This window comes from Podarcis cretensis, assembly GCF_951804945.1.
Source record: "Podarcis cretensis genome assembly, chromosome: Z".
NCBI lineage: Eukaryota > Metazoa > Chordata > Lepidosauria > Squamata > Lacertidae > Podarcis > Podarcis cretensis.
In genome coordinates, this window is record NC_137184.1 from 47,282,563 (window position 1) to 47,302,877 (window position 20,315).

General features: G+C 47.4%; 1 protein-coding gene across 9 annotated transcripts in view; it reads left to right on the forward strand.

The window, feature by feature from the left end:
• Positions 1 to 20,315, forward strand: part of DLG3 (discs large MAGUK scaffold protein 3) — a 117,255-nt gene that overhangs the window by 50,242 nt on the left and 46,698 nt on the right. For 7 of the 9 annotated variants that reach the window (XM_079962704.1, XM_079962711.1, XM_079962707.1 and 4 more), the window contains 7 exons: positions 6,210 to 6,263; positions 8,774 to 8,824; positions 9,538 to 9,662; positions 11,741 to 11,910; positions 13,455 to 13,591; positions 14,352 to 14,496; positions 16,181 to 16,340. In XM_079962704.1, the coding sequence (XP_079818830.1) occupies positions 6,210 to 6,263; positions 8,774 to 8,824; positions 9,538 to 9,662; positions 11,741 to 11,910; positions 13,455 to 13,591; positions 14,352 to 14,496; positions 16,181 to 16,340 (842 nt within the window). Of the gene's footprint in view, positions 1 to 6,209; positions 6,264 to 8,773; positions 8,825 to 9,537; positions 9,663 to 11,740; positions 11,911 to 13,454; positions 13,592 to 14,351; positions 14,497 to 16,180; positions 16,341 to 18,924; positions 18,945 to 20,315 lie in introns of those variants that run through there. The other 2 variants (XM_079962712.1, XM_079962705.1) reach the window with 2 other exon arrangements.

Here is a 20,315-nt window from a genome sequence, read left to right on the forward strand (position 1 = left end):
ATGAAGCTTCTGCTTCTTCCACTATTGTGGCAAAAAGCTGTGGAGAGATGCATTTTCTCCAAGAGCTTCTGCCCTCTGCTGCTGTCCTGCCAGATTCACCTTTGATCATTCCTTAGCTCCCCCCCCCCCATACCTTTGCTCAACTCCCCCAGTCTGCTGTTGGTGTGACACAACTCTTCTTTGTGCAACTGGGGCTGGAACCGTGTTTCTGTTTCTGCCTCCTGGCTTTGGACGTCAGGTGACAGCAGAGAACCAGTCTGGTGCATCTTACTGATATATAAACAGACCCTCCGCCTTTGTTCTGTCACCTTTCTCATATATATCTCCCCTCTCCCCACCTTCTGAAGGGAGCCAGTGTGAGGCAGTGGTTAGAGTGTTGGACTTGGACCAGGGTGGCCTGGGTTCCAATCCCCTCCATGAACCATGAAGCTCACAGGTGACTTTGCACCATTCATTGTTTGACAACCCAAAAAATGGTCTCATACCTTTATCACTGTGCTCTGCAGGAGACGGTGTCCTGCAGATACCAGCTTATCAGGAGGTCCATTCCTTGCAGTATATGAATTGGGCTTTTCATGTAACTTCATCCACATTTTGGAACTGCTTCCATTGCCTTTTCAAAGTCTGTTTAAGATGTCCCCCTTTCAACAAGTCTTCCAAGTGGTGCTTGCTATTGTGGCAGTTACCTCAATTAGTATCTGTCTTGGATTTGAAATTGTTTTTATATGGGTCACTCTTTTAACTCTGTGGGTGGGTGTGGGTGGGAGTATAATGGTTTTTAGATGCGCTATTGAACTGATTTTATGTACGTACGTATGCATTTGCTTCATAAAAATTATATGCAAACGAAACAACAACAACCTTGAAACATACAAGTTTAAAATACTAAAACAGATTAAAATTCACACCAGCTTTTCTGGGTAGGCTTGACTAAACTTGGTTTTCCCCAGGAAGAAGGAAAGAATACAGTGAAGACACCTGCTTGGTCTCAAGAGGGGGGGAGTTCCAGTGTGTAGGTGCTGCCACACCAAACAATTGAGTTCCTGCAGATGCAGAATGGACTTTATGTAGTGCTTGAAGTAGTGGCAACTCCGCTGACTGAAACCATTGAGTGGGTATGTGTGAGTCAAGGCGATCTTGTAGGTAAATTGGTCCCAAGTTGTTAAGGACTTAAAAGACTAACAGTAACACCTTGAACTTGGCCCAGTAGCAAAACGGCAACCAGTGCAGATCTCTGAGCACAGGTGACAAGGCCTGACTTCTGTCAGCAATCATGCTGCAGCATTCTGCACTAACTCCAGCTTCTGGATCAAGCATGAGGGAAGCCCCATGTAGAATGCATTGCAGTAATCTAGTCTTGAGGTAACTAATGCATGAAGTACTGTGGCAAGGCTATTCCGTTGTAGGTATGTTCGTGGCTGCCAAACCAGCTGTAGTTGGTAAAAGGCAGTGCAGTGGTACCTCTGGATGCGAACGCGATCCGTTCCAGAGCCCCATTCGCATCCTGAGCAGAATGCGACCCACATCTGCGCGTTTGCGGGTTGCAATTTGCCGCTTCTGCTACTGGAAGTTCTGTTACTTCCAGGTTGCCGTGGAACACAACCTGAAAACGCTCAACCTGAAGCGTCTTTAACCCGAGGTATGACTGTACTAGCCATTGATGCTACCTGAGCCCCCAGTGACTGAGCTGGATCCAGAAGTGCCCCAAACTACGAGCCTGTTCTTTCAGGGGCAGAGCAACCTCATCCAGGGTGGATAACTGGCCAGTTTCTCAGACAGAGGAGCTACTCATCCCACAGTGCCTCCACCTTGCCAGGATCCAAGCTCAGTTTGTTTTTCTTCATCCATTTCCCCATTGTATCCAGGCTGCATGGCCCATCCTGATTCAGTTGTTATGGAGAAATAGAGCTGAATGCCACCTGCATTTCCCCCAAGCCCCTAATGATTGCTCACAACAGATATTAAATAGCACTGGAGTTAAGATAGCCTCCTGTGGCACCCCATAGCATAGCCACCAGGGGGCAGAAAGGCACTCTCCCAACGCTGTATGATTGGAATCGCTGTAGTACGGTGCCCCCAAGTTCTCATTCCCTGGAACTGGTCCAGGAGAATAACATGGTTGATGGTATCAAATGCCGCTGAGAGATCAAGAAGCAGGAACAAGGTCACACTCCCATGTCCCGCTCTCTGCAAAGGTCATCCATCAAGGCAACCAAGGTGGACTTAGTTCTGAACCCAGATTGGAATTGATCTAAATAATCTTGTGTCCTCCAAGAATGTATGCAATTGCTTTACAGATGACTTTATTGTGTTTTAAAAGTGTTTTGAGTTGCTGCAATTCATACATGAAATCAGGAAAGTCAGTATACAAATATAGTAAATAAATAACTTAGGTGGGTGGTGACTTGACAGAGCCTTTTTGGTTATGGCACCATATCTTTGGAAAGTTCTCCCAGGGAGACTTGCCTAGCATGTACTCTGATGCTTTTTAAGGCATCTGGATCTTTTAAAAATCTGGTCTTATCCTAACTCTAGTTTTAATGCTGGATACCCACTTCTCTTCTTGTTATATCTGGTTCCAGGTTTCTTTCTGTTCCTGTTTTTTTTTTTCTTTCCTTTTTTTACATTTGCCACCTGGGAAACATAAGAAGCTACCTTATGGCAGGTCAGCTTATTTGTCCATCCGCAACTGATATTATTGCCATTGTCATCTTAAATCTGGAAATGGTGGGGATTGAACCTGTGACCTTCTGCATTCCAAGCAAGGGTTCCGCCACAAAGCAATGGCCCTTGAAGTTTCTTTGAGAAAGAAAGGTGGTTATGCAATGTGTCAATTAAAGAAATAAACTAAGGTCCTCCCTCTGTGCCATCAGACCAGTGTCCCCCTATATGCTTAATGGTCTCTCAGTGGCCAGCTTCCAATTCACCAGCCCAACACAGGCCAACTGTTCAGAGATGCTGGGGACGGATGGCTTGGCCACATTGCTTACTGCTTCCCCTTCCTGATTCCTCTGCTTATCCTTCCCCTATTGTGTTTTTCTTGCCCCTTCTCTCATGGCCCGTTGCCCTCTGAAGCATCCCTCCACATTTTTTATGTGAGCTCAGAATCCCCTAGAAGCTTTCCCCGGTCTGCAACTTCTTCACCAGGGACAATCTGCCCATTCGGCTGGAAACCAGGCTGGGATGGGGAGCTCTTCGGGGTCCTGAGTGCTGCCTTGAGCATCTCAGGGAGATTGAATGAGCAACAAGAATGGGAGGCAGTGGCCTGGATGGAAGGGATGTGACAAGGCCTTTCAGCAGCACGCGGCTCAGTCCTCGGGGACCAACCTGTTCCCCCTTGGGCAGGGAAAATCTTTTCCGATAGCTGGAAGAATCCAGGGCAGCATTCATCAGCCAGCCTCTTGCCATCTGAATGGCAGTGGCCATGTTACTCTCACACACACCCAGCAGGCATGCGTACATCCTGGCCGTGTTCTCTGGAGGTGCCTTCGGCCTCTTCCACCCACTCCCCTTCTGTGCATGTTAAAACTCCATTGCCCTGGCTTTTGGCAATGTCGATCATGCCAAAATCAGGGGCAGCTTATTTTGTTCTCGGGAATGCTCTTGCCCCACGAAGCTGCTTTATATGGAGCCCAATTCAAGGTGCAGACAATAGAAACCACATCTCCTTCCTTAATACCCTATTAGGTACTAATGCAAGTAGAGGCGTCTCTCTTAATTGTTCCTTTTCAAAAATATTTTTCCATTTTTGCATTTTACAACATTTCAACAACAAAAATTAAATCGAAACAAACGCAACCTGCATTTTCTTCGACTCCCCCCCTGCAATCCCTTACTTTATATCATAATCTTACTGCATAACCAATTCAAACCTACTTACAAATTTACGTTATTTCTTACTGCTCGTGTTTATGTCAATCCTGCTAACGTTCTAAAATTGTTTACCATTTGTCTTCATATATTCAACAATTTCCCCCCATTCTGCTAAAAAAAAGTCTCTCATCTTGATCTCTTATTCTTCTGGTAAGTTTTGCCATCTCTGTGTATTCCATCAGTTTTAATTGTTGATCGTCTTTCGTTGAAACTGCTTTTTCTTTCCATTTTTATGCATATACCATTTGGGCAGCCCCCTCTTAGTTGTTCCACTTCTCTCATAATCTTGGGGGGGGGGAGAGGGAATGTCCTGCAGCAGCCCCTAAGATGAGGATCTCCAATGCGCTTGGCACCTCCGCTAGGCATCTTGAGTGGGTGCTGAATGCTCACCTATTTGCCCTGGCTTTTGAGATGTATATCTTTAGGACCTCCCTTTCTTTGTGGTTGTAAGGTGTTTCTACAATATTTTAATATTGTGAAGTGTTTTTAATAATGTGTAACATGTAATTATTGTAACCCATCCACTTTATGGTGAAAGGCAGGTTGTTAATAATAATAGTAATAGTAATAATAATAATAATAATAATAATAATAATAATGGCTTTGACAGGCAGTCACTCTCACAGTTAGAGAAAGGTCTTCTTCATCACTTCCCAGCTGATCCTGGAGGCTTGATCTTCTGCCTTCAAAGTGTATACTCTTAACCACTGAGCAAGCCTCCCTCCTCCTCACTTACCTTCAGCAGGTTCTTGTGCTGAACAGCTCCCAACTGCTTAATCAGAAGAGAGATGTAGCCCTGGGTTGGGGCAGAGATTTTGTGAACAGGGGTTTACAATCCCAAGGGGGTTTTGGTGGGCGGGCGGGCGGGTGGAGGTCAGACTTGCATTGTACTCAACTGCCTGTGGTTTTAAGAAGACCATGAACATGTTTTATTTTTTGCCAGCTTTTTGATCCACCAGGTGTGGAGAGCTGGAAAGTTTCTTTTCGTTTTTTAGAGTTACTATTAAAAACTGGCTCATGTCCTATTTATTATATACGTTTAGTATTTCAATAATGCATGTTTAAATGTGCTTTTAAATTGCTCTTTGAGCTTTTTTTTTTTTTAAAAAAAAAATTACAGTTGCTTGGAATGACTGGGTAGCAGGGCTAGAAATTCAGAAATAAATGCCAAATCATTTTTTAATTTTGTTGTTGTTGCTGCAAAAATATTACCCTACAGTACAGGATTCAACTCTGTCTCTTTTCCAGGAGATACCTTACATTTGCTTTAGAAGGGGAGGAGGGTAAATTGGCTCAGCATATGCATTTTATGTGAAAGGCTACCTGCACCAGCTACCTGCACCAGCAGTGCTTGTTGCAGTTATCATTATTACGATTGATGCAATAATTGATTGCCTTTCACACCCCATGTCTTAAGACAATGTACAAAATGCAGTAAAAAGCAGCATAAAAAGCAGTTAAAAAACAACACAGAGCAGAGATCTTTTCATCCAGCCAAGGCGGCTTGTTGGAACAAAAATATATTCAGTTGTTTCTGGGAAATGCTGGTGATGGGCACCTTGACTCAGGAACGCTGTTCCGTAGAACAGGGGCATGTTTGCAGCCCTGCTCTGGGTTACAAGGACCTTTGGTAACAAGTCCAACAAGAATCACTGCCTGGGGCTGGAGAACTAGCAGTCAGAGTAAACTTGCCTTCCTCAACCTGGTGCCCTCCAGCTTTTTGGACTACAATTCCCATCATCCCCAGCCCACATGACTGATGGGTGTGGTAGTCCAAAATGGCCAAGCTGGTTGGGGATGATGGGAGTTGTAGTCAGACAAATATCTGAAGGCCCTCGGTTGAAGAACCTGGGGTAAGGCGGTTCCGTATAATCCATATCCGGAAAGCTTTCGGTTGGTTCCTAAGAGGCAGGGTAATTGCTGGACTGGGAAAGAAAGGTGGATTGATTTCCTGCTGTTGCACAATAGAGAAGCTGGGGGAATTTGTTTCCTGGGGAGAACTGTAGATGGGAATGTGGCTTTTCTGGTGGGGGCAGATTGAGTGGTTGCAGGGAGCCATTCTGGGAAGGGAGGGCCTGGGTCAATTTGCTTGAAGGGATGTAGCTTAGTGGTGGATCACCTGCCTTCAAAAGTTCTCATATTCAATCCCTGGCAATTCCTGGTTTGGCTGGGAGAGAACCCTCCCTGAAACACTAAAGAGCTGCTGCCTGCCAGTGCAGACAACCGTGGGCTAGATGGACCTGCAGCCGGGCTCAATATAAGGCAGTGCTTCCTGTCTTCTTATCATGGGAATTTAAATGAACAACCGTGGCTTTTTCTTTTTGTCTCTCTTTCAGGCCAGCCCCTCACCCATTATTGTGAACACAGAAACCCTGGAGCCTGCCCTCTCTGTAAGTCTGCTTCTTTTCTTGTGCGGTTTGTGCCTTGTCCACAAGGTCCTACAATGTCCTGTGAAGGGGAGGAAGTTTCTCTTTCTTGCCAATAGTGGTGTGGGGCTCATTGCCGAAGGTGAAATTAGGCTTTATTTCACCCACTTTGGCACACACACCCAAGACACATTTGCCTACACCCACACCCACACAGGCTGCACTCGGGGCAAAAACCAGGCTGGTCCCCCCTTCCCCGTGGCTAGGGCACAGCTCATTGCACAAATCCTGTCTCACAACTCCAAGGCATGGAGAGCTTAGCATTCTTGGGTGTGTCCTCCCATATCACTTCTAGATATGGAGTGTGTCAAGAATCTGTGTTATGCATGTGTTAAAAGAAAATAAAAACGGGACTGGGCATTCCTGACAAATTCCACCTGGAAATTCTAGAATATTTTGTTTGCTGGCCACAGAAATCTGTTGCCTTTGGGACATAGAACTCCCAGCTTTTTCTCTGGTTTTGGTGAGTGAGATTAGGGATGGGCATTTTAGTTTCTCTCATTCTCATTTTTCCAATCTTGAGTTCAGTTCTCCGCATTCCACATCATTTTAGAAACATTTTTAAAGGAAATTATTAACACATTTTATGTATGTACACATTTTATTAACACATTTTATGTATGTAGTTTTGCCTAATGTACACATTTTTCTGTATAGCGGTTTCCTCTGACATAATGCATTTTTGTACATTATCTTCACTAATATATTCATTTTTATGCACGCTTTGGCCCAGTGTATACATTTTTGGGTGCACCTTACTTGGCTAGAGAACTGCGCTTCAAAATTTGGGAAAGTGGATGCCTGTGTTTCAGGATGCATATTTTTTCCCAAAAAGTACAAATTTGTAAGGTTTGCCTTTAAACGTGAACTGAATCTAATTTCTCCCAGGTACACTCTGCATTTCAGTGCCTTTCAAAATTGCTGCTTTCCCCCACCTGCTTCCGCTGGTCCCTGGTCTCTATCCTCCCCATCCCATCTGTCCCGGCCCTTCTCTGCTGATCTAGAAAGCAGAATAAGCGGTGCAAGTTGTGGTTATGTGCAGAATTTTTGTTTAATGCAGAAGCTGCATCATGCTCCTCTCCCTGGCAGGGGAGGTATATTTGTGCAGAGCCTGCAAAATTCAGAATTGGACTTTTCATGGCCATTTAGTCACCACAATCAGTAGTCGTTTGAGGATGTAATGATGCAACAAAATAGGAACCCCAAAAAGGAACTTGAAGTGGGAGTGAATTGGAATGGGGTTGTCAAAGGAGGGATTTAATAATCCAACTTGTTTCAACCCTAATGGCCCTTCTTTAGGGAAATTCAGATAAATCAAAACAAAACATTTAGATGTGCTGTCTTTTCTAATGTGTTGGATTAATAAATATCTCTTTTGTTTTTCTCCCTTAGCTTCCAGTGCATTTGAATATGTCCCATCCACTTCTTAGCTTCTTGCTGAGGCTGTTAGGATATTCTTCAGATCTCTCCCCCTCCTTGCTGTGCTTGGCCTGCCTCTGATGTGATATATTAAGGGCTCACCCAGAGTTCCACTTTAAAATACAAGTGTGTCTGAGCACCAGGATTTTGTTTTTTGTGTTTTTTCACCCCGGAGCTTTGCTCCGGTGCACCTGCTCTTTACCACTGAATCAGAGCAAATAAACAAATCTGTGGAAAATCTGAATTGTTGTTTATTCTGATTCAGTGTTAAATGGTTTTTTTTCCTGGGGAAAGTAATGTGGGGGGGGGGAGTGCTCAGATGCAGCACTTCAAAGCATAGACCCGTGTCTAGAAAGTGTTAGGCAAAAGGTAGGTGTGGATGAGCCCTTACAATTAGGACATACAGTGGTACCTTGGTTTAATGACAGCTTAGTTTATGAACAACTTGGATTAAGAACGCTGCAAACTCGAAAGTAGGTGTTTTGGTTTGTGAACTTTGCCTTCGAAGCAGAACATGTTTTGCTTCCTGTTGAGTGTAAATTGAGTCCCCCACTGCTATGTATGGGAAAGCATGCCTTGGTTTAAGAATGCTTTGGTTTAAGAACAGACTTCCGGAACAGATTAAGTTCGTAAACCAAGGTACCACTGTATATTTGTGAAGGCAGGGAGGCTTGTGCCAGAAAATCCTGTGTCCCAGAAATTGTGTCTAATCACAATAATAATCCCAGATACTACTTACATGCCAAGACAGCTTCTATATGGTTTACAAGTATAAAATCAATTATAAGCTATCCACACATAATTAAAGATCACAAAAAAACAATTCCATAAAAATATATCAAAAACATCCATAATTAAAACTTGCAGTAAAAAAGGCTATTAAAAAGCACAACAATTAAAAAGGCAATTAAAAAAATTAGGTCAGGAAGTTCAAGTCTAGGGAAATGCTTCTGCAAACAGGCGTGTCTGCAAGGGTGAGTGGAACGCCAATACTGATTTGGGGCATCTCATATTTCAGCATCTGTTTGTTAAACTTTTCCTATTTGTTTCCTCAGGTGAATGGCAGTGACGGGATGTTCAAGTATGAAGAGATTGTCCTGGAAAGGGTGAGTGAGAGCCAGTGGACCCTTGCCATGGATGTGGTGCCAGGGCTAGCACTACTTGTCTCTGGACTGTATTGGGCTTTGTTAGTCCTCCCATGCAGGCACATGCATCCTGGCTCTGTAGGTACAAGCATGGGGATCACAGAGAGAAAAAGGCAGCCTTTCCCCAACCTGGTGCTCTCCAGATGTTTTGGACTGCAATTCCCATCAGATTGGATGGCTGACTGTGGTTGATTGAAGTTGTAGCTCAAAACATTTGGACAACACCACATTGGGGAGGGCTGGGCAAGGGGATCTAACATGCGTGTTCCCTCTTTCCTCTTTCCACTGTTGTGGTTTTGGAAACCAGAGCTTATGGTATTGAGAACTAACCCAGCTATATGTGGTAGGACTGTGCTTTTCAACAGAGGCTAGGAGATTTTTTCATTTTCCACATCAGGATACCTGGCAGACTTCAAGTTTTACATTCATGTCCATGGTTACTTTCTACTGAATAAACCTTCAGTGCCCTTGAATTGCTGTATTGTTCTAATTATCGTTAGCATATAAGCTCAGCCTGGGTAGCTCAGTTGGTTAGAGCATGGTGCTGATAACACCCAAGTTTCAGGTTGGATCCCCGCATTGCAAGCAGTTGAACTAGATGATTCTCAGGGTCCCTTCCAACTCTATGAGTCATACCATTTATTTATTCCTTCTTTTTTTTTAACACTTGTCAGGGAAATTCTGGCCTTGGATTTAGCATTGCTGGAGGGATTGATAATCCACACATCCCTGATGACCCTGGCATTTTCATAACCAAGATCATTCCAGGTGGAGCAGCTGCCATGGATGGGCGTCTGGGGTGAGTGTCCTGCCATAGGGTGGATCCTGAGCCTTGTGGGGGGGGGGGAGGGAAGCAGGTACAGATAAGGAACCTAAAATGAGATGTTTGTTGATGAACTGTGTGTGCGTGTGTGCCGTAAAAACAAAACAAATTAAAAAGTGTGTTTTAGACTCTCTGTAGATACTCACAGCTATTCATTCAGCCATTTCCTGACTGTTAATGCACGGTCGTACCACTCAGACTATTTTTAGATTGTGTTTTTTGTATATGCATGTTTTGTTTCAGTGTACGCTTAACACAAAGTTGCCAACATGGCACCTGTGGGCTCAAGGGCGCCCATGAGGCCTTCCTCTGGTGCCCATGAAACCTCTGAGCCTCCTCACTCACCTCATCCTTGGTCATGAGGTAGTGAGGATGGCTGCCTTTTTCTCTCTTGAGAAGCACATACAGCTGAAGGAGGAATTTGGAAGGGTGACGCTCTTCCCAACTTCCTCTTTCAGCTCTATGTACTTTTCAAGGTTCAAGTTAATTCTACTGGATCTGATTTTTGCCCAGATCCCTTGGAAAAAGGAAGCGTTTCCATGCATGCCCTTTCTCTTTCTCAGAGATGGTCCTCATCTAGGCAAGCCGAAGAGAAGTGATCAGAAGTGGGGTGGCACCCACTGCAGCTGCTCAAAAGTCCAAAAGTGCCCATGGGCCCCATTTTAACATGTTGATTTAACCACTTTGAGATTCTTTTTCTTTCTTTCTTCTGATATTTTATTAGAATTTCACTTATAAAAAAGTGATGAAAAGAAAGAAAGGAAAGGAAAACATGAATGAAAATAAAAGAAAAATACTCAATTACATTTCCATACATTAATATACAAATGTTTATAGTATTATTATTATTATTATTATTATTATTATTATTATTATTATTCAAATACAAATTTTATTAATAACCACATATATTCAGTGTAAAGTCATTCCAGATATTATATTTATGCAAAGAAAGTCTGTGTCTATAAGCGGTCCATTCATATGTTTCTAATATTGTCATGTTGTCAAGTCATTGATTAAGGGGAATCATATTTCTATTCTTCCAGATCATCAGTATTAGTCTCTTAGCAACCATTAGGGCATGTAGAGCCCATTTTTGGTGTCCCATTGTCACTTTCCATACAGTAGGTATATAGTTCAAAATAATATTCACTTCTGAAAGTCTTAAATTTTTCCATAGCATCTTATTTATACAGTCCAGCACTCTTTCCTAAAACTTAGTAAGTATGTGGCATTGTAAAAACTTTGTTTTCAATAATCATTATCCATATTACATCTCCAGCAAAGGCCCACATTAGATAGCCCTTTCTTCTACAGGCATAAGGGAGTCCAATAAATTCCAAATAATATTTTCTGCTACATAAGTCTTAATATAATCAATACATCTGCTCCCAAAGCTAAAACAATTTCCCATTTTCGGGTTCATAGTAAACATCTGAATTCTTTATTCTAGTCTTTTTTAAAACTCTGCATATCGGAATTTATTTATTCATAATAAATATCCATAAAAAGTAATCCTGGCTTTTTAGCTTCAAATGAATTATCCCATTGCTCCAATATTTCAGGGTTCTCTTAAGCTGAGAAGGCTGCCAAACCAAACAAGAGTTATTAAAAGGAGTTACAACTGCAGGTATTGCCATTGGGCCACAACTGGCAGATGATATTTTCTCTTAATGCACCATAAATATAACGTTTGATTTTTTCATCTATCAGTTGGCCCAAAGTCAATGCCCATGCTCCCATCCAGCTTTTCCATATTGCCATGTTTTCCACCCCAACCACACCAATTTTAAAAACAGAATTTCCCCCAGAAAATTGATTGAATTTTACAAAGTACAATGAGGACACAGCAGGAGGTAAGGGTGGAGGGTTTGGGGTGGTTGCTCACCTTGGGCCCTGCACCTGCCCATCTTAGGGCATTCTGCTGGGGAACCACTAAGGAGCGATTGAGGGCCGTTTTCTTTAAAATATTTATATACATACTTATGCTAGCCCTCCGGAGTTCTCCCCTCCCTCACCATCTCCTCTTTGGCTGTTCTGCCCCTGTGGCGCAGGGTGAACGACTGTGTCCTGAGAGTGAACGAGGTCGATGTTTCCGAGGTCGTGCACAGCAAGGCCGTGGAGGCCCTGAAGGAAGCGGGGCCTGTGGTGAGGCTCCTGGTGCGGAGAAGGCAGCCCCCACCAGAGACCATCATGGAGGTCAACCTGATGAAAGGACCCAAAGGTGACTGCCCTGGGTGTGGGCCCTGCTGGCAGTCATGTGCTAGCATGGATCTGGGGCTGTTGCTTCCCGGCTGGTGGATAAACCTGGAGGCCAGTGGTCTCTAGGCCCCTGTCGCGAAGTTGGGCTGCGGCCAGGAGCCAAGCAGGGGTCAGTGCTGGGTGGATCCAAACACCCAGGTGGGTTTGTCCCAGTTGACCAGGGCAAAGTGGGGTGGTTGGAGCAAGAGCTGCTGAGGTTGAAGGGATTGGCCTTGGCTCAGTAGTGAAGCATCAGCTTTGCATACACAAGGTCTTGATCTCAAGCCCAAGTAGGGTTGGGAGACATTTCCTGGCTCAAACCCTGGTGAGATCCTGCCAGGTAGCATAGTGACAATACCAGGCAAGAGGGACCCATGGTCCAACCCAGTGTAAGGCAGCTTCCTGTGGAAAGGCCCATGGCTCACTGCTGGAGTCCATGGTCTGTTCAGAAGGTCCCAGGTTCAATCCCCAACATCGCCAGGCAGGACTGGGGAGAGACTCCCTGCCTGCCTGCTGCTGGTTGATGTAGAGACAGTGCTGTACAAGAGGGCCTGACTCAGTATAAGGCAACCTCCTTATACTCAGAGAGTGAGGCTGGTCCAGGGAAAAACTAGAGATTGCTCAAAGACACTGGCAGGGATCGTGCGGAAGTTGGTGCTCCTTCTGTGTGAAGGAGCAGCAGTCCAGGGGCAGGTTCCATCTTACCTGTGCAATCAAGAACCAGATTCTGCTGCTGAGAAGGAGGTCTCCAGCAGGCTGTCAACAGAGGCACAGACCATTTCTTGGGCCTCCAGAAGGTCATGGCCCTGACTCAGCTCCTTAGGGTTGGATATTGGCAAACTTCCTTTTGGTGTAGCAGGGTTCTGTGGCTTTTAGTAGGTGACAGAGCCCACCGGAGAGGAGGGGCCAGGGACACAGGTCTCAACACCCCTGTCCCTTGCTCCTCCTCAGCAAACCCTCCAACCCAATGCCTGCAACCTGCTCCTCTAAGAGTCTAGAATTCAGTGACCCAGAAACTCACTTTTTTGCTCTCTCGCCCACCTATTGCTTACTAGTCTTTTTTATTTTTTTTAAGGAAAGGATAGAAATGTGAAAAAACTGGGGAGGTATGATGGGCCTAGGGGCAGTAGTCTGGGAGGAAAAAAACAACACCCCAGAGATTTTATACCAGATTACATACCAGACTATAAAAATGGATTAAACAAATTAATGGAGCATCAAGCTATCAATGGCTACTAGCCAGGGTGACTGTGCTCTTCCTCCAGAGTTGGAGGTGTTAATGCTTCTGAATACCAGTTGCTGGAACCTGCAAGAGGAGAGATTGCTGCTGCACCCAGATCCTGCTTTCGTGCTCCCCACAGGCATCTGGGTTCCCACTGTGAGAACAGGATCCTGGACTTGATGGGCCCCTTGCTAAGCCAGCATCCAGGCTCTCCTAACGTTCTTACGTGGCCCATGGCAGGCAGATCTCTCCACACCCCAGCGCAGCCATCGCAGAGCTCCCTAACCCCACCTCCTTCTCCCCAGGGTTGGGCTTCAGCATCGCCGGGGGTCTCGGGAACCAGCACATCCCTGGAGACAACAGCATTTACATCACCAAGATCATAGAAGGTGGTGCGGCTCAGAAAGATGGGCGGCTGCAGATTGGCGACCGACTGCTAGCAGTGAGCACCCGACTTGTTTTCTTCGAAGTGTTGGGATGGGTGACAGCATGGATGGCGTCAACTCTCGGTGCAAGGGAGCTGGGTGCTGGGCAGTGCCTGCCAATTGTGTGGCCACCCCAAAACATTTTGCGGCTTGGCATGGCTTCTTAGAAGCATCCGTTCGTTTACTGTGGGAAGGCAGCTAGATGGTCTGATCCCGGCAGGCCTCTGATTAGGCTTTTCACTGACAATGGAACACTCATGCTCAGAGCCAGTCTATCTCTGCCTAACGGGGAATGTAAAACTGGGGAGGCCTGCGGCCCTTCAGGCCCATCCAATTGCTGGCTGCAGGAAGCAGCATGGGCATAGCCTGGGGGGGGGCAGGTGCCCCTCCTAGTCAAGTAAATAAATAAAAACACTTAACCAACTGACCAATTGCATCACAGATAACTCAGTTCTGCCCTCGCCCAACATAAAGCCTATCCCCCACAACATAAACCCTGGCTATGCCCATGGGAAGTAGGATACTGGAGTCATTTTGTTATGTTTGTCATTGGCCATGATAGGGATGGAGCACCCATGCTCAGAGGCAGTCTATCTCAGTATCAGACACTACTGCAGTTGGGCACTGTGGGCAGCAGGGTACAGGAGTGGATGCATCTGATTTAGCAAGGTTCTTCTCATTGGCCCATCTCAGTTGGCTCAGTCTGTCAGATCTGCAACACAGACAAGCCTCTGGCTGTTTTCTCTCTCCTGCCCCTGCCATACCCACTCTCTCCAGGTGAACAACACCAACCTGCAAGACGTCCGACATGAGGAGGCCGTGGCTGCACTGAAGAACACTTCGGACATGGTATACCTGAAGGTGGCCAAGCCAGGCAGCTCCCACCTCAACGACATGTATGCGCCACCTGACTACGCCAGCAGTACGTACCTGCCCTCCCCTGCCTCCTGCTCCTGGGGTGGGAGTCAGAGCTCAGTGGAAGAGAAGCTATTTTGCATGTAGGATGTCATGAGCCCTGTGGAGGTGTTCTGGAGTGGGTGTTTGGATCAGAAAGAAGAGTGGGGGGGGAGCTGGGAACTGGTGGTCCTGTGCATGGTCCCAGTGGGTTGGGACAGGTTCTGTCAGGGCATCAGGAAGCCCCGGAGCTGGAGGAGAAGGAGGTAGTGGTTGTGGAACCAGAAAGTGTGGGATCAGTTCTCATGGAGAGTCCCAGCGGGATGTCAAAGTGTCAGGAGCAAGTCAGCAATAAATCACACAGAGTAAGTGAACTCTTTATTAGAAACAAGATCTGCTCAGGCCTAATGAGCACAGCAACTCTTCTTGGTAGGTCTTGCCCCGCTTTCCCACAGCTGCCTACGTCTCCCCCTTCCCAAGCAATCGGAGACTCGCAATGCCTTGTCTCTCTTTGCTCCACCCTCTTCATACCTCTTTGGGTTCTGGGAGACCAGGTGGGAGGGGAGCTAGTCACAGCAGGAGGGGGAGACACCCTGGCTTCTTCACCAGCCTGACTCATCTCTGCCTCTTGGCCCTCCTCCCCTCCAGCCTCTGCTTCTGCCTGCTTCTGCCACACTCTCCCAGCTCACTAAGCCCTGTTACCTCTTCAGCTACTGACATCCCCTCTTCCCAGTCTTCTCCCTCTTCTCTCTCTGACCACTCATCCTTGTCCTACCTGAGCCTTCTTCCTTTGGAGGTTCCTCAACTGGTGCCTCCCACCATTCCTCTGTGTGCAACTAGTCTGTGACACAGGGGCAGGTTTTGCTTCTGTGCTGTCAGACACTTCCAGTAAGGCCCCTCCTGTCTCTGGCCCCTCCTCCTATCAGCAAACCTCTGTCCTTAGAGGAGGTGCTGGACAGGACCAGCCCACCCATGAGGCAAGTTGAAACAGTCATCTTGAGCAGCAGGAGCCACGGGGGCAACAGATCCAGCCTCAGCTACCAAAATGTATTGGGTCAGTTATTGCACCAGACAACATGTCAGGCGCTGAGTTACTGGTCGTTCCCCCCCCCCCACAGACCCAAGAGGAGAAGGCAAGGAATAAGGTGGGTGGGTGGGCAGATTTCATCCCACTCTTGACCTCACAGGCACCAAAGGGAATTTAGAGTCCTGGGGCACTGAGCGAGGGGGAGAAAGATGGGGTGCTCTCTGGAGTATCTCTTAGCCTAGAGGCGGAGAACATCTAGACCTCTCCATCTGGACTGTGGGATTCTAGCTAAGCCACACAACTGCTCTTCAGGACGTACCTCTCACCAGATCTGCTCAGCAGCCAGCTTGAATGTCTTTGCCTGCCTGGAACTTACCCATGAACTGTAGAAATACAGAATCATAGGATTGTAGAGTTGGAGGAATGTCTCTTCCTTGCCTGGATGGCAATAGAGATATGAGTGCATGGAAGCCTTTCACTTTTCTGGTGACTGCCATGTAACCTACTGCACAAAGGTCATTCTGCCCACTTTTCCCTTCTGGTCCACCACTGCCATGTGGGCCTCAGAAGGCTCCCCACCTAGGGCCCAGGGCCATTGCTCTAAACAAGGGTCCCCACCCCCACCTCAGTCCTACCACAGCCCTTGGTTCTACCTCATTGATGCCTTTTCTTTGTGTCTCCTTAGCTTTCTCTGCCTTGGCTGACAATCACATAAGCCATAACCCTGGCCTGGGCTACCTTGGAGGAATGGAGAGCAAGCCAGCTTACCCTGCTCCGCCCCAGGTTGCGCCTGCCCGCTACTCCCCTGTGCCACGCCATATGATTGGGGATGAGGACTTCACCAGGTGAGCAAGAACCCCTTTGCCCCACCTCCTCTGCCTCTCCCTTGGAAGAACCTGGTAGTTCATCTCTAAAGAACATGGGTATAACTTCCTCTCTGATAGACATTTGTAGGGCCAGTTCCATTCCAGCTGATTTGGCAGCAAACGAGGCATGCAGAGTCCTGCCCCATTTGCTAACCTCCTTTTTCTTGTTGCTTCTCCCATGAGTGCAGGCAGCTGTGGGGCATGACTGTGGATGTGGGGTGGTTGTACGGCTTCCAGAAATGTGGGTCTCCAAAATGGAGAGTGTGGGGTGAGGCTCAGTATCATTTACCACTGAGAAAATAAAAATCAGAATCCTGCACCAGAAAAGGTGGATTCTGTGGACTGTGTGTATTGTCCAAATTGAGCAAAGCTGCATGATCTTCTGCTGCGTAATTGTCATGGAGGACAGACAAGGCATCAAAGGTCCAGCCCCAAAGCGCTGGAAGTCTTCTTCAACTGCTTCATCATCATGTTTGAAAAATGGGGATATGGATGAGGAAAACAACTATTTTTCATGCTCCCAGTACTTAATACACATTGCTGCAGCATCCCTCCCAAAAACCTTGCAAGTCAGGGCAGCCCTGTAACCCGCTTCCCCCCCAGCATTGTTGGAAATCAGATTGTTGGGGCAAAGGCCTGTACTTTGAAAGTGCTAGTGAATGGCTGGTTGCCGGGGTTTCCAAAGCCCCGTGCAGGGGTCATATTAGGTTTCCCACAGTTGGGTTATACAGATTACTGAGGTGATGCATTTGAAAACACTTTACACAGTTGAGAAGGCACTTTTTAAATGCTAAACAGAATGATAGTGGCAATACTAGCCATCTTAGCTAAGCCCTTCCTCCATGGTCAGGGCCAGTATTGCTTCTGAATATCAGTTCCCACAGCAGGGAAGAGTGCTGCTTTGCTCGGGTCCTGCTCGGGGGTTTTCCACAGTCATCTGGTGGCCACTGTGAGAACTGGATGCTGAGCCATTCATCTCTTCTTATCTGCTTATGATAAGGGCAAAACTGTTTGTTTGCTAAAGTATTTACATGCTGCTTTTCCCAAAAAGTTCCAAGCAGTTTTACAGTAACAAAGGTACACCAGCCAACATTTTATTGCACCCTGCTGTGTGCGAGACACTGCTTTGTACCCAGAAGGGACAGAGGCTCTTCTTCTGAGAGCTAACAGTCCTCTAGAGGGGATGGGCAAGGCTATGAATGTCTGTGAAGATAAGCAGGTGGGAACTCACTATGGAGAGCGGTTCAGTAAAGTGAGGACTTTCTCCTCAGTCTTAGCGCTCTCTTTGTACAACTCAGCAGGGCAGAAGATGGAAACAAAACTAAAATTTGTTGGCTCTGGGCTCTGCTTGTCGCTGGTTCTGCCTCTGTCTGCTCTTGGCCTCCCTGTTTTCTGCCCGGCGATGGACATCAGCCATCGCTGCTTATTCCATGACAGGGAAAAGCCCTGAAAAGTTTTGGAGGGCATGACCTCCTTGACACCAGATCCATTATTTTATTCCAAAGCCACATGACTGTACAGATTGCTACTGGCCACACAAGGGCACCGTGGAACTTCCTGTGCCTTGTAGTGACCCTCAGGAGCCTTGGTTTGGGTCAGGGATCCTGACCAGGAAGCAAGTGGGTTGTTTACAGTTTAGAGGTGGGAGAAACAAAAGATTCCCAAACCCAAAAATGTGAGAATGGAGGGGGCTGGCCCCCAAAATGCACTCTTTTGCATGGTGGACCAACAATTCTGTGTGTACACGCACACACACACATGGACACACACCCTAGACCCTGAGCAGGCTTCATTTCTGACAAGATCACCTTGCATTCAACCACCCAGATTAGAAGGCAGTGTGGTTATCTGTCTAGCACTAGAGAATTCTATCCCTTCAGTATTATTGTGGATTAATGACACTGGCTGGAGCCATATTGGGCCATCCAGCTCAATATTATCTACAGCAGGTATGGGGAACTTTTGACCTTCCAGATGTTGCTGAACTACAACTACTGCCATCCTGCCCATTGGCCATGCTTGCTGGGGCTGATGAGAACTGCAATTCAGCAACATCTGCAGGACCAAAGGTTTGCGCCCCCCACCTCCATGTCTGGTGTACATGAAGCAGGAGTCAGTCTCCTGGATTTCAGGTGCAGTCTCACCCGACCACACCTGGAGATGCGAGGGGAATGAACATGGGACCTTTTGCAAGCAAAGTGTGTGCTCTGTCACTCAGCTATAACCCTTCATGACATTAAGAGTAGACTCAGTGAAATATACTCTGAGTCCTGTAGTGATTTCATACTCTTTATTGCAGCTTGTAAAACAGTGATTGAATTGTCCCCCAAACCTCAGGCTTTTATATACATTATTTACACAATGAGCCCCATCTGATTGGCTGATTCTGCTTCCCTTCTGAAGCCTCATTGGTCTTCTCCTGCAGGCCAATCAGTTGCTGCATTCTAGGATTCTACCTGCCTATTGTTCTAGGATCCAAGCTTAGTACATAACACCCCTCCCCGTTGCGCCCGGAAGGTTAGCATTCGTAGTCATTGAGGTATGCTGGTCACCTACGTATGCATTGTGGTCTCAGGTGTCTTGGTAGGGGTTCCTGGTTCTGGCTCTTGTTCTGGGGCTGCCGGCTGTGACGGGGCCATTGGGCCAGGTGCCGCTGGTCCACTTGCTCATGGCTCTGGTACCTGTGGCTGCTCGGCCTCAGGGGTTGCTTCTGGACTTCCTAGTTCTGCCTCCCTTACCCGCTCCTCCTGCTTTATGGGCCTCACCCCTCTGCTGTCCCCTTGGGATTCCTCTGTCCAGCCCTCCTCGCAGTCCCCCCCCCCGCCCCAGGAATTGTCACTGTAGTTGATAGCAGTGGCAGCGCCAGGGTTACCCAACCTCCGTTAGCACCTCATATAACATAGGGCCGGTCGCCCTGGTGACTGTGGCAGGTACCCATGCTGGGCCTGCCCCGAAATTCTTTGCGTACACTGGGTTGCGGGGCTGGAAGGTCCGGGGGTTCCTACCTTCCCCCACTGCTGCCTCGTCCTGGGCTCTATCAGGTTGAAGACGGTTCAGTCTTGTTGTGAGGCGCCAGCCCATGAGTAGTTTGGCCGGTCATTGTGCTGGGGGTGCTATGCTGGGCTAGGAGAAAAGCAGCGAGGTGGTACTTCCAGTCCCCTTGCGTCATGTGGCGGAGGGCTTCCTTGGTGGTCTGCACCATGCGCTATGCTTGGCTGTTGGTGGCGGGGTGGAACTGTGCCGATTGTGCGTGGCGGATGGCACTTTGCGTTGTGAAGGTCTGGAACTCCTCTGGCATGAATGCTGTTCTGTTGTCTGAGACGAGGGTGTCGGGGAACCCGTGGGTCACGAACAGTGTACGTAGTACTCAGATGGCTGCGGCCGTGGAAGTGGATGGTACCAGGGCAACCCTGGAAGGATGTCCATCCCTGGAAGGGGCCAGCGAAGTCCACATGCAGGCAGGACCACGGCGCTCGGGCAGACACCCAGAGTTGGATGGGGGCCCTTGGGGGATCTGGGCAGGACTTCTGGCAGGTCTGGCAGTATTTAACCCAGGCCTCTATCTCCCCGTCGATTCCCGGCCAACACACATAGCTCTTTGCAAGGGCCTTCATTCTCACTACCCCTGGGTGTGTTTCGTGTAGGGCTTTCGTGAGGACCTTTTGGCGAAGAGGCTGGGGAAAGACCACTCTGCTTCCCCATAACAGGCACCGCTTGTGGGCTGACAGTTCATGTTTGTGGACTGTATAGCCCGCAAATTCCGATTTGAGGTTGCTACTGGGCCATCCCCGCCACACCCAGTCCAGGACCCGGGAGATGACCCTGTCCTTCATGGAGTGGCATTCTACTTCCGTCACCTGAATGGGACAGTCAGGAAGCTGTTCCAAGCTCATGACGTCATGTGCGGGTGCTGGGTCGGGGCTGGTCTCAGGTAGTGGCAGTCTGTTGAGGGCG